The sequence below is a fragment of the Schistocerca piceifrons genome, chromosome 6, assembly GCF_021461385.2.
Source record: "Schistocerca piceifrons isolate TAMUIC-IGC-003096 chromosome 6, iqSchPice1.1, whole genome shotgun sequence".
In the NCBI taxonomy this organism is placed as follows: domain Eukaryota; kingdom Metazoa; phylum Arthropoda; class Insecta; order Orthoptera; family Acrididae; genus Schistocerca; species Schistocerca piceifrons.
The window spans coordinates 73,127,258-73,150,156 of NC_060143.1; the positions used below are offsets into that span (position 1 = coordinate 73,127,258).

Here is a 22,899-nt window from a genome sequence, read left to right on the forward strand (position 1 = left end):
ATAGCTCGTAGCTCTTAAGGTGTGCATTTTCGACCCTTTGTTTACTGAGACTTTTTTTGCTTCTATTACCGTGTGCTTTCAACTGTATGCGTTTACGCCATTAATTATGATACATCCTGTACGAGCCCGAGACCCAGAAGATACACAGCAAGAACAAGCATCGCTTCAAGATGTTCTGCAAGGGTAAGAAAAGTGGGACTGTATTGGGAAAATTTTTATAGTCAAGTCTCCCATCACGTGACAGGCGACAGTAAAGAGCCAGCAAGGTCCCAAAGGGAAGGGCTGTTTGCGCGCTTCTCAACTCATCCCTCTGGCGAGCACTGCTCCACGCTGCTTGTCTACTGTGCTGTACTATACTGTACAGTACTCTGGTGTACAGTACCTTGCGGACGGCGATGACGGACGGCCTGCGCGGGCCCCCGGCTGTGCCGCAGACGCCGCGGCAGGCGAGCTTGACGATGAGCCAGTTGAGGAACTGCTTGATGACGATGGAGGTGACGTTGAAGAGCGAGTAGATGCAGCAGCAGCCCAGCACCAGGAACACGAAGTTGCCGAACCGGTACCAGTGCACGTGCGGGTAGTCCGGCTCCTGTAAGAGAGTCTGAGTAAAACACACATCGCCAGCGGCTGTACCTTACACAGGGTATTTGTAAAATGAAAGTAAGAAATGAGAGAGATGGAGGAGTTAATCAAGTAACTTTCACATGGGAGCCCATATCTGTATCCCTTAAGCCGTGCTTACACAGGCCGAGGCAGTAAACGCCGACGTGGATGCCGACGGGACACCCGACCTCACGAGAGACAGCACCATCAGCACACGGATCGAACTAATTAAAGTGATTTAAGTTCTCGGCGCTCCCGAACACCCGTTGTCACTATCACTTGAGGCGTTGACAGGGGAAACGTAGTAAGTCCAAACAAATAATTTTTCACATGCATTAGCTCCATACTTAACAATCATATACACCGTTCGCTCGACGAAAGATCCGTACCGAAAGACTGGAAAGTTGCACAGGTCACACCAATATTCAAGAAAGGTAGTAGGAGTAATCCACTCAATTACAGGCCCATATCGTTAACGTCGATATGCAGCAGGATTTTAGAACATATATTGTGATCGAACATTATGAATTACCTCGAAGAAAACGGTCTATTGACACACAGTCAACATGGGTTTAGAAAACATCGTTCCTGTGAAACACAATTAGCTCTTTATTCACATGTAGTGTTGAGTGCTATTGACAAGCGATTTCAGATGGATTCCGTATTTCTGGATTTCCGGAAGGCTTTTGACGTTCTACCACACAAGCGGCTTGTGGTGAAATTGTGTGTTTACCGGAATATCGTTTCAGTTAGGTGACTGGATGTGTGATTTCCTGCCAGAAAGGTAACAGTTCGTAGTGATTGACGGGAAGTCATCGAGTAAAACAGAAGTGATTTCTGGCGTTCCTCAAGGTAGTGTTATAGGCCCTTTGCTGTTCCTTATTTGTATTTATTTTGGAGACAATCTGAGCAGCCATCTTAGGTTGTTTGCAGATGACGCTGTCGTTTATCGACTAATAAGGTCCTCAGATGACCAAAATAAATTGCAAATCGATTTAGAAAAGGTATCTGAATGGTGCGATAAGTGGTAGTTTACCTAAATAACGAAAAGTGAGAAGTCATCCACATGAGTGCTGAAAGGAATTCGTTAAACTTCGGTTGCACGATAAATCAGTCCAATCTAAAAGCCGTAAATTCAACTAAATACCTAGGTATTACAATTACGAACAACTTAATTTGCAAAGAACACATAGAAAATGTTGTGGGGAAGGCTAACCAAAGACTGCGTTTTATTGGCAGGACACTTAGAAAATGTGACAGATCTACTGAGGAGACTGCCTGCACTACGCTTGTCCGTCCTCTTTTAGAATACTGTTGCGCGGTTTGGGATCCTTACCAGACAGGACTGACGGAGAACATCCAAAAAGTTCAAAGAAAGGCAGCACGTTTTGTATTATCACGAAATACGGGAGAGAGTGTCACAGAAATGATACAGAATTTGGGCTCGGCATCATTAAAAGAAAGGCGTCTTTCGTTGCGACGGAATCTTCTCACGAAATTCCAATCACCAATTTTCTCCTCTGAATGCGAAAATATTTTGTTGACACCGACCTAAATAGGGCGGAACTATCACCACTATACAATAAGGGAAATCAGAGCTCGTACGGAAAGATAGGTGTTCATTCTTTCCTTGCGCTATACGAGATTGGAATAATAGAGAATTGTGAAGGTGGTTTGATGAACCCTCCGCCAGGCACTTAAATGTGATTTTCAGAGTATCCATGTAGATGTAGATGTAGATTTTGTATCGAAAAGGTTGTAAGACACATCGACACTGGCACAGAAGTAGCAGAATGTCAAAGGTGTGAGCGGTTGCGTTCCTAAAAACGACACAAGATGGAGCTTGTAGTAACATCACGTGACACGGCATCGATATGAGAGTAAGTCAGCAAGCCGCCGATTTACCAGGTTTTACTCTGTGACCAACCGTTCATTACTGTGTTCTTGATCTCGCAGCAACGTTACTAGGAGTTATTAATACGACAAATGCCTCCGAAACATGATCCACACAAACTGGCAAGCCATATTTTCCGCCTAAAATGAAATTTACGTGATTACATTCAATGACAACGCCTAGTTTTACGTTTTATTATGACCTAATCGATACGTATACTTACTTTGTGCAGGCTGCAGGGCATGAGGTACGGAAGTTGCACTCAGCATACGGAACCAAAACTGGTTGCATCTAGGTAATTTTCTTTTTGGTTTAATCAACATAGAGTGCAGATAAAACGAAGAAGGTTTCGTAATATCGACGTGCCTGCTTTGGGAAGGAGACAATCATACGTCACTGATTCTGACTTCGACTGTGTGCTGTGAAAACAGCGCTGGCCAAAACAAAAATAGGATTTTTTAAATTTAATATACGCAGTGGTAAACAGTATGGCTCATAACGTCAGTTTGAAATTTCTAGCGTCGGGGTATGCCTACATGCCTTGTGGCCGAGATTTCAGCATAATAAAAAGCAGAAAGAAGGTTAAAATGGTTCAAATGGCTCTGAGCACTATGGGACTTAACATCTATGGTCATCAGTCCCCTAGAACTTAGAACTACTTAAACCTAACTAACCTAAGGACATCACACAACACCCAGTCATCACGAGGCAGAGAAAATCCCTGACCCCGCCGGGAATCGAACCCGGGCGCGGGAAGCGAGAACGCTACCGTCAGAAAGAAGGTTTCACAACCAATTACTCCTGACGAAATAGCTGATACCATTAGAGAAAGAAACGAATGTACAGCCATTCAGTGATGTAAATATGGGAGAGGAAGATTTCTATGATTTCGCCTCGGTATGCAATACGTTATTCCACACAGCTCCCAGTCCTACTTCTTAGATTAAAATTGTGAGGGATAAGCTGTTCATTACAGAAATAAAAGAATTTCCATCAATGAAATGGAACCGTAGAGAGCACAGAAATTTCAACATCTCTGCAGTTCGGTCTCTGCCAGCAGTTGGACGATGGGCCTCATTAGTGAGGCTAAGAAAAAAGACCTCCTGGAGGTATTGGACTACATGGATATCAAATATCATGCATTTTATAGCAATATTTGTACAGCATAATCATGTTTCTTACATAAATGTGACAGTTTTCTGTAAATACATATTTAAAATTAATTCGGAGTTTCTGTGTAGTGTCAAAACCATTTCTTGCTTCTCCTGTCAAGTTTACTTTTCACGACTTATTCCCTTCCCCTTGTCAACGAAATTTGGCTCTCAGGTCACACAGTTTCTTTACGAAAAAGGAGGCGCGTGGAATAGCTGCTTTAATTCTGTTAGCAATTTTCGAAGAAGAGTCGGGAAAAAAGCGAAGGAGAGCATTGATTCTTCGATGATATGAACAGCGAACTGCTAGAAGAGGAACACTACATAACGCTGTACAACCATCTGAGATACATTCTAACAGAAGTTATTCGTTAACTCAGTTGAATTTTCATCGCAGTTTCGGGTTTAAATTGAATGTAGCGTCTAACGTCAGTTTGCGATGTGCATAATATCCATATTCTCGATGTTGCGTTGACTACCAACGCACTGAAATAATATACTTGATCACAAGGATTCAAATATCGAGATTCGTTTCCTTATTTAATTCCAGTGAAAAATAATATTTTTTTCCGGATCTGCTCACCATCATGAAAAAGATATGTTTCGGCATGACATAAACATGAGCCAGTCCATAAACTTAGAGACAGGCATATATATTTTGCCGATGTTTCATAGTAGCAAAATCTTTCAACGAGTAACTTTTAGTTACTTTGAGATACAGACCGGCAGTCGTATTAAGATTTTTGGTCACTGGGAAAACATTCCATTTGCATCAAAAATTGCAACAAATTCACTATTCATAATTAATAACATGGGTTATTGTGATAATACCTCTGTTGAATTCGAATAAGAAAGACACATTATCTTTCAGAAAACAAAATGTGAAAAAAAGATATAGGGAAGAAACTGTACTCGGACTCGCTACCTATCTCTTCGTAGTACATTCATTCACGATGCTAACATCTGGGCATACGCTGTCTAAAGACTGTATCTGAAAATGCGATTATTTGATGTTTAATATGCAAGTTGTACCAAAAAAGACGCGATTTTGACAGATCATAACTGTACCGTAGCATTGAATCGGTATACATACATAGCACACAAGTTTTACAGCACTAAAAATATCAGCTACAGGAAGCCTTTAACTACCGATATGTGGTTTACTGTTATTTTATTACAACAAATAGTAGCTAAAACGACGCGTTTTTGAGAGATCCTCTATTTGCTGATCCTTTAGAACAACTTATACTCATAGCAAGTATTATATGAGAAAGAAAATCCACCAAATACTATGTATAACGCCTTGCAATATGGCGGCTCCTATGTTTTGTTTCTGACGGAAATCGATGTCGCATCTCGGGCTACGTTCCTATCCACGAGGCAAAAATTTCACATGTGAGGTACTTTATTTGACACTTCAGAATGTAGTGGAACGTGGAATTCCACTCTCTGAGGTCACCGGATCCTCGTCCACGTGGGTTTTCACGTCCCGTGAGAAGATGGCTTTAGCGTTCGGCGCTAGGCGTCATTTAACAGCGCCGCCGAGTAGATAGGCATACAACTCATACGAGTCAACATAGTAGCAGGCCTGGGTGTTTCATAACAACATATTTCAAGTGCATCCAAACGAAAAAGTCGGATGGGTTCAATTTCGGGGAAAGTGTAGTCTACGTCAACGGTCCACTGCATGTGAGGTACTTTATTTGACACTTCAGAATGTAATGGAACGTGGAATTCCACTCTCTGAGGTCACCGAATCCTCGTCCACGCGGGTTTTCACGTCCCGTGAGAGGACGGCTTTAGCGTTCGGCGCTAGGCGTCATTTAACAGCGCCGCCGAGTAGATAGGCATACAACCCATTCGCATCGACATGGTACCAGGGCTGGGTGATTCATAACAACATGTTTCAGGTGCATCCAAACGAAATAATCGGATGGGTTCAATTTCGGGGAAAGTGTAGTCTATGTCAACGGTCCACTGCACCCTGTCCTGTTCTCACCAAAATTCTCATCCAAATGATTTCGCACCGCGTGACGAAGAGTGCAGATACATCATGGTGATGATACCACATGCGCTGTCGCACGTTGAGTGGGACATTTTCCAGTAACTCTGGAAGTTTTTCCCTTAAGAAGATTAAGTATCTGTTTGAGTTGAGTCGTTCGGGAAGCATGTTTTGACCAATCAGGTTGTCGCCTACCAGATCAGCCCGAAGAGTGACGGAGAAGCGCCCTTGCCGACCACGAACAAAGGCAACGTGCAGATTTTTCTGTGCCCGTAGCTGTTGAACAAACCTTCCGTTGTAAATATATGAAGATGGTATCTGTTCTTTTGGACCTGTTCGGAAGAACAGATGCCATTGGTGACATTGCAGCTCCCTAGAATGAAATTACGATTAAATCAATACCATTAGCTGCTGACGGGCGTTGATATACATCAACGTGGAGGCAGACGCTCTATCCTTCTGAGCCACCAAGGGCACAGAGGATAATGTAACTGCAGGGACTTATCGCCGGCACGCCCCCCGTGAGACCCACATTTCCGGATGGTATCTTCATATCGTTAAGGCTAACCGCCTGATGACCTCCTTCAGTGCGGATGCACACGAATTGCCTGAACTCTTACGGGACTCGGTGGATTGTCTGCCGCGAGTAATGAGTATAATGGCAGGGGCACTACCATTGTAGTGTGTGGACTAAAAATTGAGAATGTGTGTCTCCCGGGGAGCGTGCCGGCGATAAGTCCCTGCAGTCGCACTATCCTCTGTTCCCTAGGTGACTCAGATGTACAGAGCGTCTGCCATGTAAGCAGGAGATCCCGGGTTCGAGTCCCGGTCTGGGCACACATTTTCAACTGTTCCCGTAGATGTATATCAACGCCTGTCGGCAGCTAATCGTATTTATTTAATTTTAATTTCATTCCCTTGTAAATGATGCCTCGTCCATAAAAAGTAGGAAGTGGGGGAATTCAGACTGAATGGCAGACTAATGCAAAAACCACTGCCAGAAGTCAATGCGACACGGAGAATGTACTGTGTTAAGAGCTTGAACTTTATGAAGGGTATAAGAACGAAAATCATTTTTATTCTACGCGCGCCAGACAGTGGAAAGAATTACACCCATTTCTCGAATAACACTTCCATGAGCTTATTGAGGCGCCCTTCGCACCTGTATCACATAATGAATGCAGCAGGTTTCGATGCAGGCTTTAAATGCGTATGCGTCATTCTGATACCTTGTCGATGGACAACGCGTCGCAAGTGCATCTCTCTCTCATAGGTGACCTTCGGAAGGTGGTGAACGTGCGTGGATCTTTTACTCGCTTGACGTTTCGGAAACCGTTGTACGTACAACCGTTGAGCGGCGGTAGCATTTCCATCCTCAGGCCATAAGCACAGTGCATATTTGCCCCTCCTTCTCCCCCCCCCACCTCCCCAAATAAAAGTGATTTCGCGCCCGCTCCACACAATACCAAACAGAGGAGTGTCCTCGCTTGTTGATACGCTGATGCAGGGCGAATCAGACTCTGCTGTGTGCACAGGTTCCGCATTTGCATTGCCAAATGCGACGCGTTCGCATGTCAGCAAAGGCGGAAGATACTTCTTGGTGTTGTCCCGCCTGGAATAAGTGCTACCATTTTGACACGGATGGCAGGTTGTATGCCTACCTTCCCGGCGGCGCACGACGGTGTTACATGACGCCTAGCGCCGAACGCTAAAGGATGCAAGCATGGGCTGCTGCATGGAAGTTACTTGTTATGACGCACTCTACCTGCCCTCTTATTTTTTTACATTAATTTTAGAAATAATATAATTTGCTAATACACCATCAATCTTGGCCCAAACATTGATTCTTTCATTAGCATTAACACGTCTCCTGTTTCTTGTATATAATGAAAATGGTTTATCAGTATGTACCACACCTGTTCCATAGTTCCTATCACCTTGTACACCAATTGAAAAGGTGCGATAAGAGATAATGTCTCTGTCATAGTACGACTCCAATCCTTGTAATGCTTTATCACTACCTCGTACTATAGCAAGTGTTAACCATGAATTACCAGGAACAAGTTCAGTAGTAGTACATGAAAAGTTAATCTTGCAACCAACAAATGTGATAGGACCAGTCAGTACCTCTTCTTGAGAAACATTATTAGGAACAAAACTGAAAGTGTCCACTGTCTTGTACACTGGTAGTCTGCTCCTTCTTCTATACATTCTCCTCCTGTACGGCATGGCTGTGTGCTTCGTGCGGCTGCCTCTAGTCGAATGAGACTGCTGCTGCCTCAGAACAGGATGTACTTCCTGTCCACCACCAGGCGCGCACAGCGCCAGCGCGCCTTATCAGTGCCGATTACGCAATCCCGAGTTTGATTTTCCAGCAACACGGGCCTAGTAAATCTAGGGCCCGTGTTGCCCGGCTGCCTCGCTCAGCGGCTAAGTCCCCTTCAAGGTCACACGCCTTACACACCAGCATAAGGACAAGTCACACAGCCATGAAATTGATGGTGTATTAGCAAATTATATTAAAGTACAAGGTGACATTACTGTATATTACCATTCCTAATTCAGCCAAGTAATGTATAGCAGCGCGCTGCTATATATTACTTAGCCCGTGTTGCTGGAAAATCAAATTTATCAGCGGAAGTGACGTCATGATAAGGAGCGCGTGACGTCTTATCAGCTCGCGCTACTGCTCTGGCTGCTGCTGGCTCATTTCACTCGCGGCAGCCGCAGAGTACACATCAGTGTGTTTAAGTTAATGATGGCTTAAAAAAGGGCAACGGGCAACAACACGGACTCTAGTATTACTAAGCCCGTGTTGCCCGAAAATCATTTGTAGGACTTGGGTTAGGTTTGAGTATTATGATTAAGTATTTTATTAAAGAACAGCATTGTCTTATACTACATTTAGCTTAGGCTTTTCTTATCTTTTTTGGGTCATAATAAGTGTAGAACCTCAATATAATAAAACCTCAAAGTCCTGCTCAGACGCACAGCCGGAGGCCATCCTAGAATATGGCCTCACGGTAAGTGAGGTCTCCTTATTAGGGTGATGTCCCGAGTTGCCCAAAACAGTGTATTGTATGAGGGGTGTACAAACGAAAACTTTAAAAGTGTAAAATATTATTAAAAGTTATACTATCGATTTGGCTGTTGGCAGGAGTTATCCCTGTGTTTCGTCAAATGACCGACAGTTGGCAGCCTGTTGTTTAACGAACGAGAAACTGGTCCCAGTACAAAGATCGTCGCCCCACTGCCGACTTGTAGCGCGTTGCAGCAGCGATCCGTGATGAGTTTCTTTGCGCTGTGAAGCTGTTGAATCCGTGCAGATGCGTTGGAGGATGAAAGCGCTGTACGGTGATTCGTCTGTCTTTCCTTGCAGCAAATATACCAGTGGCGCAGAAAGTTTGAAAGAGGCGTAACTTTTGTGCGAGTCGCTCCGCGTCTCTGTCAAGCAAAACCCGTAGTGACGAACCAAAACAATGCCACACTGAAAGAGCATGAGAAGGAAAACCGGCGTATTACTGGAAATGAAATAGCCACTGTTTTAGATGTTAGCCTTGGTTCAGCTCAGTAATGCCCTGTGATTCAATAAAGTGTCAGCAATGTGTGGGGCACGTCACTTGACTGGTAAATTGAAATATCGTAGAGTAGATGCACGTGGAGAACTTTCTCGTCGCTTCCAGGTCGAAAGTAATGGATTTCTGAACAGAACTGTTACAGGAGACGAAATTTGGGAGCACTGTTACCAACCCGAAACTAAAATTTCAAGCGAGGAATGGCACCATAGCCCTTCGCCAAAACCAGAAGAATTCCGCGCTCAACAACCGGCACGAAAATTCATGCTTACCTTTTCTTTGGATGTAAAAAGGGGAAATTTTTGGAGCATTGTCCGTAAAGAGGATTAAAAGTGACCAGTAATTCAAACTCAAATCTGTTACGAATTCACCATCGCTCTGCAATGAGGAGCAAATGACGAGTACTTTCGACTATAGGTGTTTTGTTGCAACGCAACAATGCTCGTACCCATACGATCTTCCAACCGTATCATCCATACAATACAGGAAATCTGAATATTTCGAAGACCCAACGTACTCGTCAGACCTTGCCCAGAGTGGCTTCCATGTACCCGGAAGCACTGGAACGCAAACCAACCATTTCAGAAGCGGTGGAGAGGCGGAAACAGTGGTGCTCGACTGCCTACGTACCGGTACACTAACAAAACGACTCCTCTCGTGAGGTATCCATACACTTCCGCAGCGGATGTGGGCATTAAACGTCATGAGGACTACGACGAAAAATTATATGTCTGTAATTTTTTGTTTATAACATATTTTGCATAATAATAGATAATTAAGGTTTTCATTTGAAACACCTTCCTATATCAGAGTACTTACATACCTAAACTATGTATCCACCATCCACAACAAAAGAGAGGTGTGATTAAAAGTCTCGTTGACAGAGCCAGACGGATTTGCACGCCGGAGTATCTAGACGTCGAGTTAAAACATCTGAAGCACGCTTTTGAGAAAAATGGCTACTCAAAGAAAGAAGTAAGCAGAATTCTGCACCCAAACAACAAAAAGCCTAAGGACAAGCCCGAAAAACGATGGAAGAATACAGTCTCTCTCCCTTTTATAAAGAAAGTAACGGATCAGATTGGAAAGATTTTAAGTAACCATGATATTAGACCTGTTTTTAGACCAACTAAGAAAATTTGTCATGTTCTCCGGTCTGTAAAAGATAAACGCGCTCCTCTATCAGCCAGTGGCGTATATAAAATTCCGTGTACATGTGGTAAAGTTTATATTGGAACAACAAAAAGAAGCGTAAATACACGGTTAAAAGAACACAGAAGTCTTTGCCGATTAGGAAAAACAGATAAATCGGCTGTAGCAGAACACGCTTTTCAGTCAGGAAATCATCAAGTGAAGTTTTCCGAAACAAAAATTTTATCTACGACGACGAACTATTACCCACGGCTTTGTAGAGAAGCAATTGAAATATATAAACTTAGGGATAATTTTAATCGGAAAGAAGAGACCATGAAACTTAATGATATTTGAACAGTAGCACTACACAATTGCTAGACAGTTTTATCCGTGACGAGATTACGATCGATAGTTAAGTTTTATCTCTGACAAAGATTATCTCTGCATATCACGTGTAACTCTGGTCACGCCCATTTCTACGATATATAAGTCGCTCTCAGACGTCCGACCCGTTCCAAACCTTCGCCCTTCCCATTAACTACGTCCGTGTGATCGGTTCCTTTCTCTCCCACCGTCCTTCCTACGTCACCATCCATAACACGGATTCCTACACCTTTTTCCCCTCCGCCGGTGTGCCCCAAGGCTCCGTCCTCTCCCCCCATCTGTACGTTTTGTACATGGCGGACATGCCGCCGCCGTCACCCCCCGTCCACCTCCTCCAGTTTGCCGATGACACCGCCTTCCTTGCCCTTGCCCCCATCCTGCAGCGCTCCCACCACCTTCTCCAATCCCATCTTGACCAATTTACCACTTGGTGCAACCAGTGGTTGCTCAAGTCAATCCCTCCAAAACGCAAGCGATCATTGTAGGCAAAACCACCCCTTCCTTCCGCCTCCTTGATTTCTATCTCACCATCTATGGCCGTCCTATCACCCTCACTCCCACACTTAAGTACCTTGGTGTCACCCTCGACCGTCGCCTCTACTGGACTCTTCACCTCCGGACAATCCAAGCCAAGGCACGCTCCCGACTCCGTCTCCTCAAGCTCCTTTCCGGCCGTACGTGGGGTCTGGACCCCTCCACCATCCCCCACACCTATAAATCCCTCATCCGCCCTATCCTTTGTTACGCCCATCTGGCCGGGATCTCTGGCCCCCCTACCTTTTATAAATCCCTACAAATCCTTGAACGCCATGCTCTCCGCCTCGCCTATCGCATCCCTCTCCCCTCCCCCATGCGGATCCTGTATGATCTCATCCCCTTCCCCCACCTCCTCCTTTTCCTTGAAAGGATACAGATCCTGTACACCTCCCGCAAACTCGATCCTCCTCATCAGCTTGTCTCACCCGCCCTCTCCCACCCTCGCCTGCTGCCGCGCCTGTATTCCCACGTCCCACCCGGTCTCCATCTCTCCACCCTCCTTACCCTCTCCCAAGGTGGCTTCCGCCAGCTCCCCCTCCCTGATGATGTCCTCCTCCCCTCCATCTACCCCTCCTACCAACTTTGATCCTCCCTCCCTCTTCCTGTGTCTGTTCCTTTGGGCACCCTCCGTCCCTCCTCCCCTTCTCACCACTCCTCCCCCGGGCCTCCCCTCCCCAGTCCCTCTACTCCTCCTCCCATCTCCTCAGCCATTGGCATCTTTGTTCTCCCCTCTCCACCCTCTCCACCCCCCCCTCACCCTTCTTCCCCTCTTAGCAGGTCCACGGACTCGCACATGCTATGTGGACTTTCACGCGCCGGAGATCATCGCCATCAGTGTCTCGTGTGTGTGACGTCGTTTTGTGTTTTTAGTGTCCGCCGTCATGCTTCTACGTTCACTTGTGCCATCGGATTCATCGGTGTTATGTGCGCCATGTCAACGTGTTTTCAGTGTCGTTATCGTCGAGAGTGAACGGCTCCGTGGTTTCTGTGTATCTGTTACCACTATTTTTTGCCCGTCACTATGTTCATTTTAATTCTCCATTATTGTACTGTTATTGTCAACACTATGGTTGAAGAGCGGCATAGCATGCCGCTGCCAGCCTACCTGATTGTTCAGGTGTTAAAATAACAATAAAGGAAAAAAAAGACCCGTCAGTCGGCAAGACTCACCGGAGGAGAAACACCCCTCTGAAGATGTCCAGCGCAGCTCTGGACGGAACGTTAGGAGGTGAAGAGTTTCATGGACCACGACCTTACATCCCGGAAGGTTTACCAGAAGATATTCAGGAGTGGGTTTAGTTTAAAACTTACGGTGATGGGATTTCAATGATAAGACTCGTTGATGACATTACTATCATAAGTGAAAGCGAAAAAGAATTAGAAGGCGTGTCGAATGGTATGAATAGCCTAATGGGTGCAGAATATGGATTCATAGTAAACCGATGTAAGACGAAAGTGATGTGGCGTAGCAAAACGAGATCAACGATAAACTCAACATCAATCTTAGGGGTCGAGAAATAGAAGAAGATAAGGAATTCCGCTACGTTGGTAGGGAGGTAGCTCATGACGGACGAAGCAAGCAGGGCATAAAAAGCAGACTAGCACAGGCAAAGAGCGCGCTCTTGGCTAAGAGAAGTCTGCTAGTGTGAAACATCGGTGTTGATATGAGCCAGTCGGGGTGGCCGAGCGGTTCTAGGCGCTACAGTCTGGAACCGCGGGACTGCTACGGTCGCAGTTTCGAATCCTGCCTCGGGCATGGATGTGTGTGATGTCCTTAGGTTACTTAGGTTTACGTAGTTCTAAGTTCTAGGGGACTTGTGACCTCAGAAGTTAAGTCCCATAGTGCTCAGAGCCATTTGAACCTGATCATGCCGTTGCAACAGGGGGTGACTTCAAAGGTGCCAGAGACAGGGATTCGTGTGGCATTGTTCTGGATGTCTTGTCCGAAAATTACCTTGAGCAGATAGTTATAGAACCATCTCATGAGGGTAACGCCTTAGACCTCCTGGCAACAAACAGTCCTGAAATACCGAATCAGTTAACATAGAGGAATGTATCAGTGATCATAAGGCATCTGTTACGAAGGTTCCTACAAGGAATGTTGAGAAAGGTAGGAAGATATGTTTGCTCAGCAAGGGTGACAGGATACAAATTTTAGAATATCTCAGCAGTCAGCATCAAATATTCGGTGATAAGGACGAAGATGTGGAGAACAAATGGAAAAAATTCAGAGACATCGTTCAGTATGCCCTAGGCAAGTATGTTCCGAGTAAGGTTTTAAGGGTTGAGAAAGACCCACCATCGTTTAAAACCGTGTTAGAAAAGCTCTACGTAAACAAAGAGCACCTGATCTCAGATTCAGGAGAGGTCAAAACCTAGCTGAGATACAAAACCTGAAGAAAGCGAAAACGAGTGTAAAGAGAGCAATGAGAGGAGCGTTCAATGACTTTGAAAGTAAGACGTTATCAACCGACCTGAGTAAAAGCCCTATGAGATTTTGGTCGTATGTAACATAAGTAAGTCGGTCAAAATCATCTTTTCATTCTCTCAGTGACGACACTGGCACCGAAGCCGAGGGTAACAGAGAGAAGGCCGAAATACTGAATTCGGACTTCCGCAGTTGTTTCACCGCGGAAAATCGTAACACACTCCCTCCTTTCACTTGTCGTACGAACGTCGAAATGGCAGATGTTGAGATAACCGATCACGGAATTGAGAAACAGCTACAATTGCTTAGTAGTGGAAAGGCGTAAGGACCAGATGAGGTACCTATATGATTCTATAAAGATTATGCGAAAGAACTTGCTCCCCTTCTAGCAGTAATTTATCGTAGATCGCCTGAACAATGAAAGGTACCTAACGACTGGAAAAAAGCGCAGGTCATTCCCGTTTTTAAGAAAGGCCGTAAGACAGATCCACACAATTATAGACCTACATCGTTGACGTCAATCCGTTGTAGAATTATGAAACATGTTTTATGCTCAAGAATTATGACGTTTTTGGAAAACGAATATCTCCTCTACAAAAATCAACATGGATTTCGCAAACAGAGACCCTGTGAAACTCAGTTCGCTCTGTTCCTCCATAAGATCCATAGCGCAGTGGACAACGGCGCTCGTGTTGATGCTGTGTTCCTCGATTTCAGTAATGCATTTGACACCATCCCGCATTGCAGTTTAGTGAAAAAAATACGAGTTTGCGGAGTATCGGAGCAGACCTTCGAATTGATTCAAGACTTTCTTGCAGACAAAACTCAGCATGTCGCTCTTAGCGAAACTAAATTGACAGATGTGAAGATAATATCCGGAGTACCACAGGGAAGTGTGATAGGACCGTTGCTGTTTACAGTATATGTAAATGATCTAGTAGAAAGCGTCGGATGCTAATTAAGGATATTCGCAGATGATGCATTTGTATATACCAAAGTAGCAACGCCTGAAAATAGTAAGAATTTGAACGACCTGCAGAGAATTGATGAATGGTGCAGGGTCTGGTAGTTGACCCTGAACGTAAATAAATGTAACATATTGCGCGTACATAGAAAAAGAATCCACTACTGTACAGCTGCACTTTTAATGACAAACGGTTGGAGACAGCGTCTGCCGTAACATATCTAGGCGTAATTATCCAGAGCGACCTTAAGAGTGAAACGTCCCCTTTGAAATATTATACAAGACTTGTGCTTAAACTGAGACACAATATTTTTGGCGCAACGCAATCTGCCTTTCAGTAATCCATACAAAAGAATAGCCCTGACTAACATTAACCTATACGTTTCACAAATCACTTACCTCACAAAAATCTTCGTTACTCGAACTACTGCAATACAGCGAGCGCCACTACTGCCAGCTAAATAAAAGATTCAAACTACTGAAGGCACTAACTACTGATAGGCATAGTTAGCAAATGAAAGATTTTGATAGAGAACAAACAAAGTATTTACCTCAATAGTGTTCAAAAATGATAATATATATACAGCAGTTCATGAAATCCATTCTTACAAATGTACTGTTTCTGATGGACACACGTCCAGGTCATCGGCTCTCAAAAATGCACCATCTCACTTCCCCACATCCACCACTGCTGGCGGCTCACCTCCAACTGCGCAACGCTACGCGCTAAACATCCAGCTGCCCAACACTACAATAGCCAACAACAATGCAAACCAGCCACAGACTGCACACAGCACAGCCAGTGATTTTCATACAGAGCGCTATGTGGCGTTACCAATAAGAAAACCTAAACAGCCTACTTACAAGTGGAATGACCACATTAGAGAGGCAGTGAGAAAAGCAGATACCAGACTCAGATACATAGGAAGAATCTTAAGGAAATGTAACTCATCCAAGAAAGAAGTGGCTTATAAGGCGCTTGTTCGCCCGATTCTTGAATATTGTTCACCTATCTGAGATCCCTATCAGGTAAGATTGATAGAGCAGGTAGAGAAGAACCAACGAAGAGCAGCGCGTTTCGTCACGAGATCGCTTAGCTGGCGAGAGAGCGTTACGGAGATGCTACGCAATCTCCACTGGCATAGGTTACAAGAGAGGCGTTGTGCATCAAGGAGAGATTTACTATTGAAATAGGACGAGTCGGACAAAATATTGCTTCCCCCCACACACACCTCGCCTATTGACCACGAGGAGAAAATTCGAGAAATTAGAGCCAATACAGAGGCTTACAGACAATGATTCTTTCCACTCGCTATTCGGCGTGGTACAGGACTGGAGAGATCAGATAGTGGTACCGAAAGTACCCCCCGCCATATACCGTTAGGTGGCTTGCGCAGTATGATGCAGATGTAAATAAGGAATGACGAGGTTCTCCGCACAATCGGCGACGACAGAAACATAAGGGAAGAAGAAGGAGCAGGATGTGACGAGGTGTGATAAGACATGAGCGCAAAAACTTCATGGTACTAGAGGGAGCTGTAGTAAAAACTGTAGGGCAAGAGAGAGAACGGTATACATCCAACAGATAATTAATTACGTTAGTAGTAGGTGCTGCTCTTTGATGAGGAGGGCAACACAGGAGAGGATTTCATGGCGGGCCACATCAAAACAGTCAGATGACTGACGATAAAAAGAAATAAGAATCCACTGCCGCATGCCAGCTTTGTAATTTCTGGAACATACACGTAAATTCATATACATGCGGTGGCAACAAGGATATTTGTTTGTAGCTTGCAGGTGGGTCAAAGAGAAACACAATGAAAAGCAGTAATAATAGAAATATCTAAAAGCTTGTGTGGCGTGGTGTAGCGTCACAGCACACACGCATTACCTACTGCAAAGAAGACAGAGGTAACTGCTGACTGCGGGTTCCACGCCGGGACGAAGGCTTGGGAGGCTTTGCTTTCAGCTGACGCACGGACAGCACGAAGGGAAAGCCGTGAAAAACTCGAGCTGATGAAAGAACGCGACTGCACGCTGCAGATAAAGGCGCGCACACACGACTTTTCATTTCGAGATATTCACTGCTTCTTGCGCAAAAAGCGCTCGTTGGTGGGCGAGTGAGTTACATCGGTGGGGCGGGGGTCTTATACGACGAATTTTAGGCGTCTTTCGTAGAATGCTACAACTCTTATCTCTTAAGTACATAAACGAAGTGCAACGAAATAATGAGGTTGATCTTGGCACCACAGTATTTTAATAATTCATACGGGTAAGAAAGAGAGAGAGAGCAACATGTAACGCCGGAAATGCATATCCTCCTATTTCCATCTATTGTACTGTAAATTTTTTCCTTATTTTGTTACCTGAATATATGACATTTCTGTGCCTCTATATATTGTAATTGTTTTACTATTTGTATATTTATGCATTTATGTCGATGTATAATTGATTTGTTGTGTAAAGATTATTTGTATTTTTACGCTGGGTCTTGCCTAGGGAAAACTGCTATCGAACGATTACATCGATAGGTCGTGTGAAGAATCAAAGTGTGTAGGATCTTTGGTAGTGTTAACTCTGCCGCGTGGAGCGCGGGAAGAGAGAGGGAGTCTGGCTGGAGTAGCGAGTGGAGCAGGTGTGTTGTGTGTAGCTCCCGCGAGTTGCCGCGCTTTCGGGGTTTGGCAGCAGGCAATTGCGCTCGACTTGCGATGATAGTTTCTGGCATGGTGTCGCGGACGGGAAGCATTAGCTGGCGCACATCAAGAGCCCGTTTCGTCTGGTGACCGTGTTGAGAAGAAGGCGCGCCAACATCCAGCTTCTGCAACAGCGACGGCCGACAATGAGTGACTGTCGCCACCTCCTCGGTCGACGGCTTCAAACCTTCAATCAACCAACAAGGAAGACTAAAAGGACGTAAAGTTTCAGGACTGTATGGCAGACCTCAGCTTTTCAAATTGTTCCATTTGCCTCGCAAAATTACAGCAACTTAGCATGAACCTTTGTTGCTCATTGTCCCAATTGCATTGCCAAGCAGGGTCCCTTCCTTTTCCGAAATGAACCCGAGTGTCGTTGAAATTCAAACGCCAGCATTACAATAATATAATTAGATTTCACTGCTTTAATTTCAAAGTTCAGTTAAAGTAAACATAGCTGGCTACAATGTTTAGATTACACGAGCACAAATTAAGAGTGCGAGTTTCGTTAGCATATTTTAGCATACCTGTGACTGCAGCTCAGCTTGGTACATACTAAATTTTACTGTTGTTAATTGTTCAGAATCATTTAATTCAAGTTCAAAGTTAAATCTCTTGTTTCTAAATTGCGTAGAGTCAAGTTGCTTTTGAAATGATTGTTGAGGTAGTCCAAGACTAACCGTATTTTACTGGATTTCGATGTGCTTCAGAAAGAAAGCTCACTATTAACTTCAGTCACTAAATTAACTTTCGATTTTCCGGTTTTATTAATTCTTTTGCTAAATTAAGTCAGAGTGCAGCGAAAGTTATTACTTCTGATAAACTTTCAGTTTTCACACTACACGTGTCAACCTTCAGTTGCCACGCTTCTAGTGCTAATTATATGTGTAATTACCTTTCTTTTTCAGTTACTATAGTAATTGTCCTTAGGACTGGCGACCGTAATTTCCCCCAAATATCAAATATCTAATTACCGCTAGATAATTGTTAACGTAACGGCCGCACATTTACTTTCTTCATTAACTTTACCCCTTTTCAAAATTAATTTCCACCAGTTTCATTTGCATTTTTCCTTTCATTTAGATGTAACCCTTTCCTCCCTCTTTACCGACAGATTAACTTCGGTGACGATTGCTTTTCCCAAATTTCCATTAGGTACACGCGGTTTAATTTTTCACTGTCATTAAGGTCGATAAGTGAGGGGGAGGTTACAAACAACATAAAGGAATTGCATTATGCCTCCACATATTCACGGTCAGAATTTACGACACAAATACGTCAGTATGGGCCCTTCAATGCAAGGACCACACAGGTGCATTTTAATGCTCTATTTTGATATTATGACTTGTGAGCTGCGCCAGTTAGAGGAGTGTATGTTGGCAAATGGTCAATGAACACAAGCGAATGATTTTATATGCGTACAGTGGTTGCACGATTCTTTACTGACAACTGACGTTGCGCATTGGATTACCAGCGGAAAAATGCTCCTGTCTGAGCGTAAAACAGGCGGATGTGCTCCGGTTTAAAAGACTTTGAAAAATGGGATTCCAGCTGCCTCATTCTAGCTTCCTCAGCAGCTTATAGAATTTTCCAACCCATTTTCACGTGCGAACATGCTCGCACTCCGCTCTTTTTAACACGCAACACACCTGTCACTCTTACAAGCTCCCCTAAATATAATTCGCTCACATCCAATAGCCCATCGCTGTAAGGCACTTATACCCACTTCCTCAGCCTCACTCACTCATTCAGACCAACTCATTGTCATTATATCGTCGAGTCTCTCTAACTGTCACAGTCTCCTGTTTCACAGGGACAGTCTCATTCGTTCTGTCCTACTCCTGCTGTCTTTCTGTCACTGTCTCCCCGTGGCTCTCTCTTACTGTTACTATCTCAATCATTCTTTCCAACGGCTGTTGTCTCTTCCCTCCGTCACTATATCTCTCTTCCTCGTTGCCATTTTCATAGACCATGGCCCTCATTATCACTGGTACTCACTAACTTTAACTTTCTCCTTCTCTCACTCTGCTCCGACTCTTTTTCCTAGTACTGTTCTGTCACAGTCTTTTATGTTCCGCTGCCACTGCATCCCTCTCTATCTCTTACACTGCCACTGCCGCATTCGCATTTTTCTAAAACGATGCACAATATACTATCGTCTAGTATTTATTACCTTTTCCGTCTCTCTCCCGTGTCTCCTATCCTCTCAGCATAAAAAAAGCGAGTATGTTTACACGCCAAAAATTTTTAGATAACCTTTTTGTAGGTGCTGAGGAAAGTGGAATGAGGCAGCTTGTGTCCAACTTTTCATTCAGATTGTTTTAAGTAAAAGCATTTTCGCCTTCTATATCCAGCAATAGCAGGATTTTTCCGCTGTTTCCCTTCTTTCCACAACCACAGCAGCGCTTGTCACTAATATGAAAACATCTTTATGGCTGAATAAAATTTTGATATTTTACTTACGTGCAGTTTAAATACCATAAAACAATCTTTACACCTACAACTAGATTTTGTGGGCACAAAAATTTTGCATGTGTTCCAGTAATACAACATGTAGTTCCCGAAACCCTTCTGATGATAACAGAGACACTTTACAGCATGTGTCCATGCTACGTCACTTTATAAGCTACGTTTTCCCCTCATACGGGGCATACCGGATTTTACGTACGTATTTTGTGTGCGTAGGGTGACATTGAACTTCTTTATCTCGTAAACAGGTAAAGATATCCAAAAAAAATCTTGTTCGAGGTTGGGATCTTAGGAATACATCGTAAAAATTACACTCATATTCTGTGTATAGCCATCTTTAAATCTGAGGCTCGGTTTTGGTGTCCAAAGACCAGGTTTTTGGGTTGTTTCTCGATAAGAGATATTAATTTTTTAAAAACGTTGAGATTGCACTTCTAGATAAATAATGTTATTTTAAAAAGTGGATAAAGTGTCACTAGAAGCCTTCCTAAGGGACAATCTCCATTCCTTCCAAACTGACTATGCAAATATAAAGAGATGTGGCTCAAATTGAAAGATATAGTAGGAACAGCAATTGAGAGAGTCAGACCTCATAAATTGGTAAGAGATGGAACTGATCCTCCATGGTACACAAAACAGGTCCGAACGCTGTTGCAGAGGCAACGGAATAAGCATGCGAAGTTCAGAAGAACGCGAAATCCCGAAGATTGGCTAAAATTTTAAACGCGCGAAATTTGGCACGGACTTCAATGCGAGATGCCTTTAATAGGTTCCACAACGAAACATTGTCTCGAAATTTGGTAGAAAATCCGAAGAAATTCTGGTCATATGTAAAGTAAACAAGCGGCGAGACGCAGTCAATACCTTCGCTGAGCAGTGCCGATGGTACTGTTACTGACGACTGTGCCGCTAAAGCGGAGTTATTGAACGTAGTTTTCCGAAATTCCTTCACCAGGGAAGACGAATGGATTATTCCAGAATTTGAAACACGAACAGCTGCTAGCATGAGTTTCTTAGAAGTAGATACCTTAGGGGTTGCGAAGCAACTCAAATCGCTTGATATGGGCAAGTCTTCAGGTCCAGATTGTATACCGATTAGGTTCCTTTCAGATTACGCTGATACAATAGCTCCCTACTTAGCAATCATATACAACCGCTCGCTCACCGATAGATCTGTACCTACAAATTGGAAAATTGCGCAGGTCGCACCAGTGTTTAAGAAGAGTAGTAGGAGTAATCCATCGAACTACAGACCTATATCATTGACGTCGGTTTGCAGTAGGGTTTTGGAGCATATACTGTATTCAAACATCATGAATCACCTCGAAGGGAACGATCTATTGATACGTAATCAGCATGGTTTCAGAAAACATCGTTCTTATGCAACGCAGCTAGCTCATTATTCGCACGAAGTAATGGCCGCTATCGACAGGGGATCTCAAGTTCATTCCGTATTTCTAGATTTCCGGAAAGCTTTTGATACCGTTCCTCACAAGCGACTTCTAATCAAGCTGCGAGCCTATGGAGTATCGTCTCAGTTGTGCTGCTGGATTCGTGATTTCCTGTCAGAAAGGTCGCAGTTCGTCGTAATAGACTGCATATCATCGAGTAAAACTGAAGTGATATCAGGTGTTCCCCAGGGAAGCGTACTGGGACCTCTGCTGTTCCTGATCTATATAAATGACCTGGGTGACAATCTGAGCAGTTCTCTTAGGTTGTTCGCAGATGATGCTGTAATTTACCGTCTAGTAAGGTCATCCGAAGACCAGTATCAGTTGCAAAGCGATTTAGAAAAGATTACTGTATGGTGTGGCAGGTGGCAGTTGACGCTAAATAACGAAAAGTGTGAGGTGATCCACATGAGTTCCAAAAGAAATCCGTTGGAATTCGATTACTCGATAAATAGTACAATTCTCAAGGCTGTCAATTCAACTAAGTACCTAGGTGTTAAAATTACGAACAACTTCAGTTGGAAAGACCACATAGATAATACTGTGCGGAAGGCAAGCCAAAGGTTGCGTTTCATTGGCAGGACACTTAGGAGATGCAACAAGTCCACTAAAGAGACAGCTTACACTACACTCGTTCGCGGTGTGGGATCCTTACCAGGTGGGATTGACGGAGGACATCGAAAGGCTGCAAAAAAGGGCAGCTCGTTTTGTATTATCACGTAATAGGGGAGAGAGTGTGGCAGATACGATACGCGAGTTGGGATGGAAGTCATTAAAAAAAAAATGGTTCAAATGGCTCTGAGCCCAATGGGACTTAACATCTGAGGTCATCAGTCCCCTAGAACTTAGAACTACTTAAACCTAACTAACCTAAGGCCATCACACACATTCATGCCCGAGGCAGGATTCGAAGTCATTAAAGCAAAGACGTTTTTCCTCGCGGCGAGATCTATTTACGAAATTCCAGTCACCAACTTTCTCTTCCGAATGCGAAAATATTTTGTTGAGCCCAACCTACATAGGTAGGAATGACCATCAGAATAAAATAAGATAAATCAGAGCTCGAACAGAAAGGTTTAGATGTTCGTGTTTCCCTCGCACTGTTCGGAAGTGGAATCGTAGAGAGATAGTATGATTGTGGTTCGATGAACCCTCTGCCAAGCACTTAAATGTGAATTGCAGAGTAATCATGTAGATTTAGATGTAGATGTAGATAAATGCATAGAGACAGAAGATAACGTTAAAGTTTGAGCAATTTTCTGCGGTTATTTATTATTTAAATTGCGCCTCACACTAGAATTTATGTGCTTATTTTATATGTACTTGTAAGCTAACTTTGAACAGGGGTATCTCGGAAACGGAAAAAGATGTCCATAAAATTTAGAGTCTTTTAGAGATCGGCATTTTAGGGACATATCGCAAAGTTTTAGCCACTTTCTGTTTATTGCCGTCTCGACTACGCCGGCTCAGTTGTGGTACGAAAAAATGGTAATAAGCCCTTTATGGGATTTTCTAAGGAGCCTCCCATGAACTACAATACAGATTTTTAAAAAAGAGAGTACTTTTATATAAATGGCTAGAGAATAAAACGTTAAAATTTGAGCTGTCTCTTGC

At 43.8% G+C, this 22,899-nt stretch overlaps 1 protein-coding gene across 1 annotated transcript in view; it reads right to left on the minus strand.

Moving 5' to 3' along the window:
- The window catches only part of LOC124803147 (potassium channel subfamily K member 13-like), a 486,082-nt gene that overhangs the window by 25,614 nt on the left and 437,569 nt on the right, over window positions 1-22,899 (minus strand). Inside the window, exon 5 of the mRNA XM_047264327.1 lies at window positions 401-589. Coding sequence (XP_047120283.1) covers window positions 401-589 — 189 coding nt within the window. The remainder of the gene's footprint in view (window positions 1-400; window positions 590-22,899) is intronic.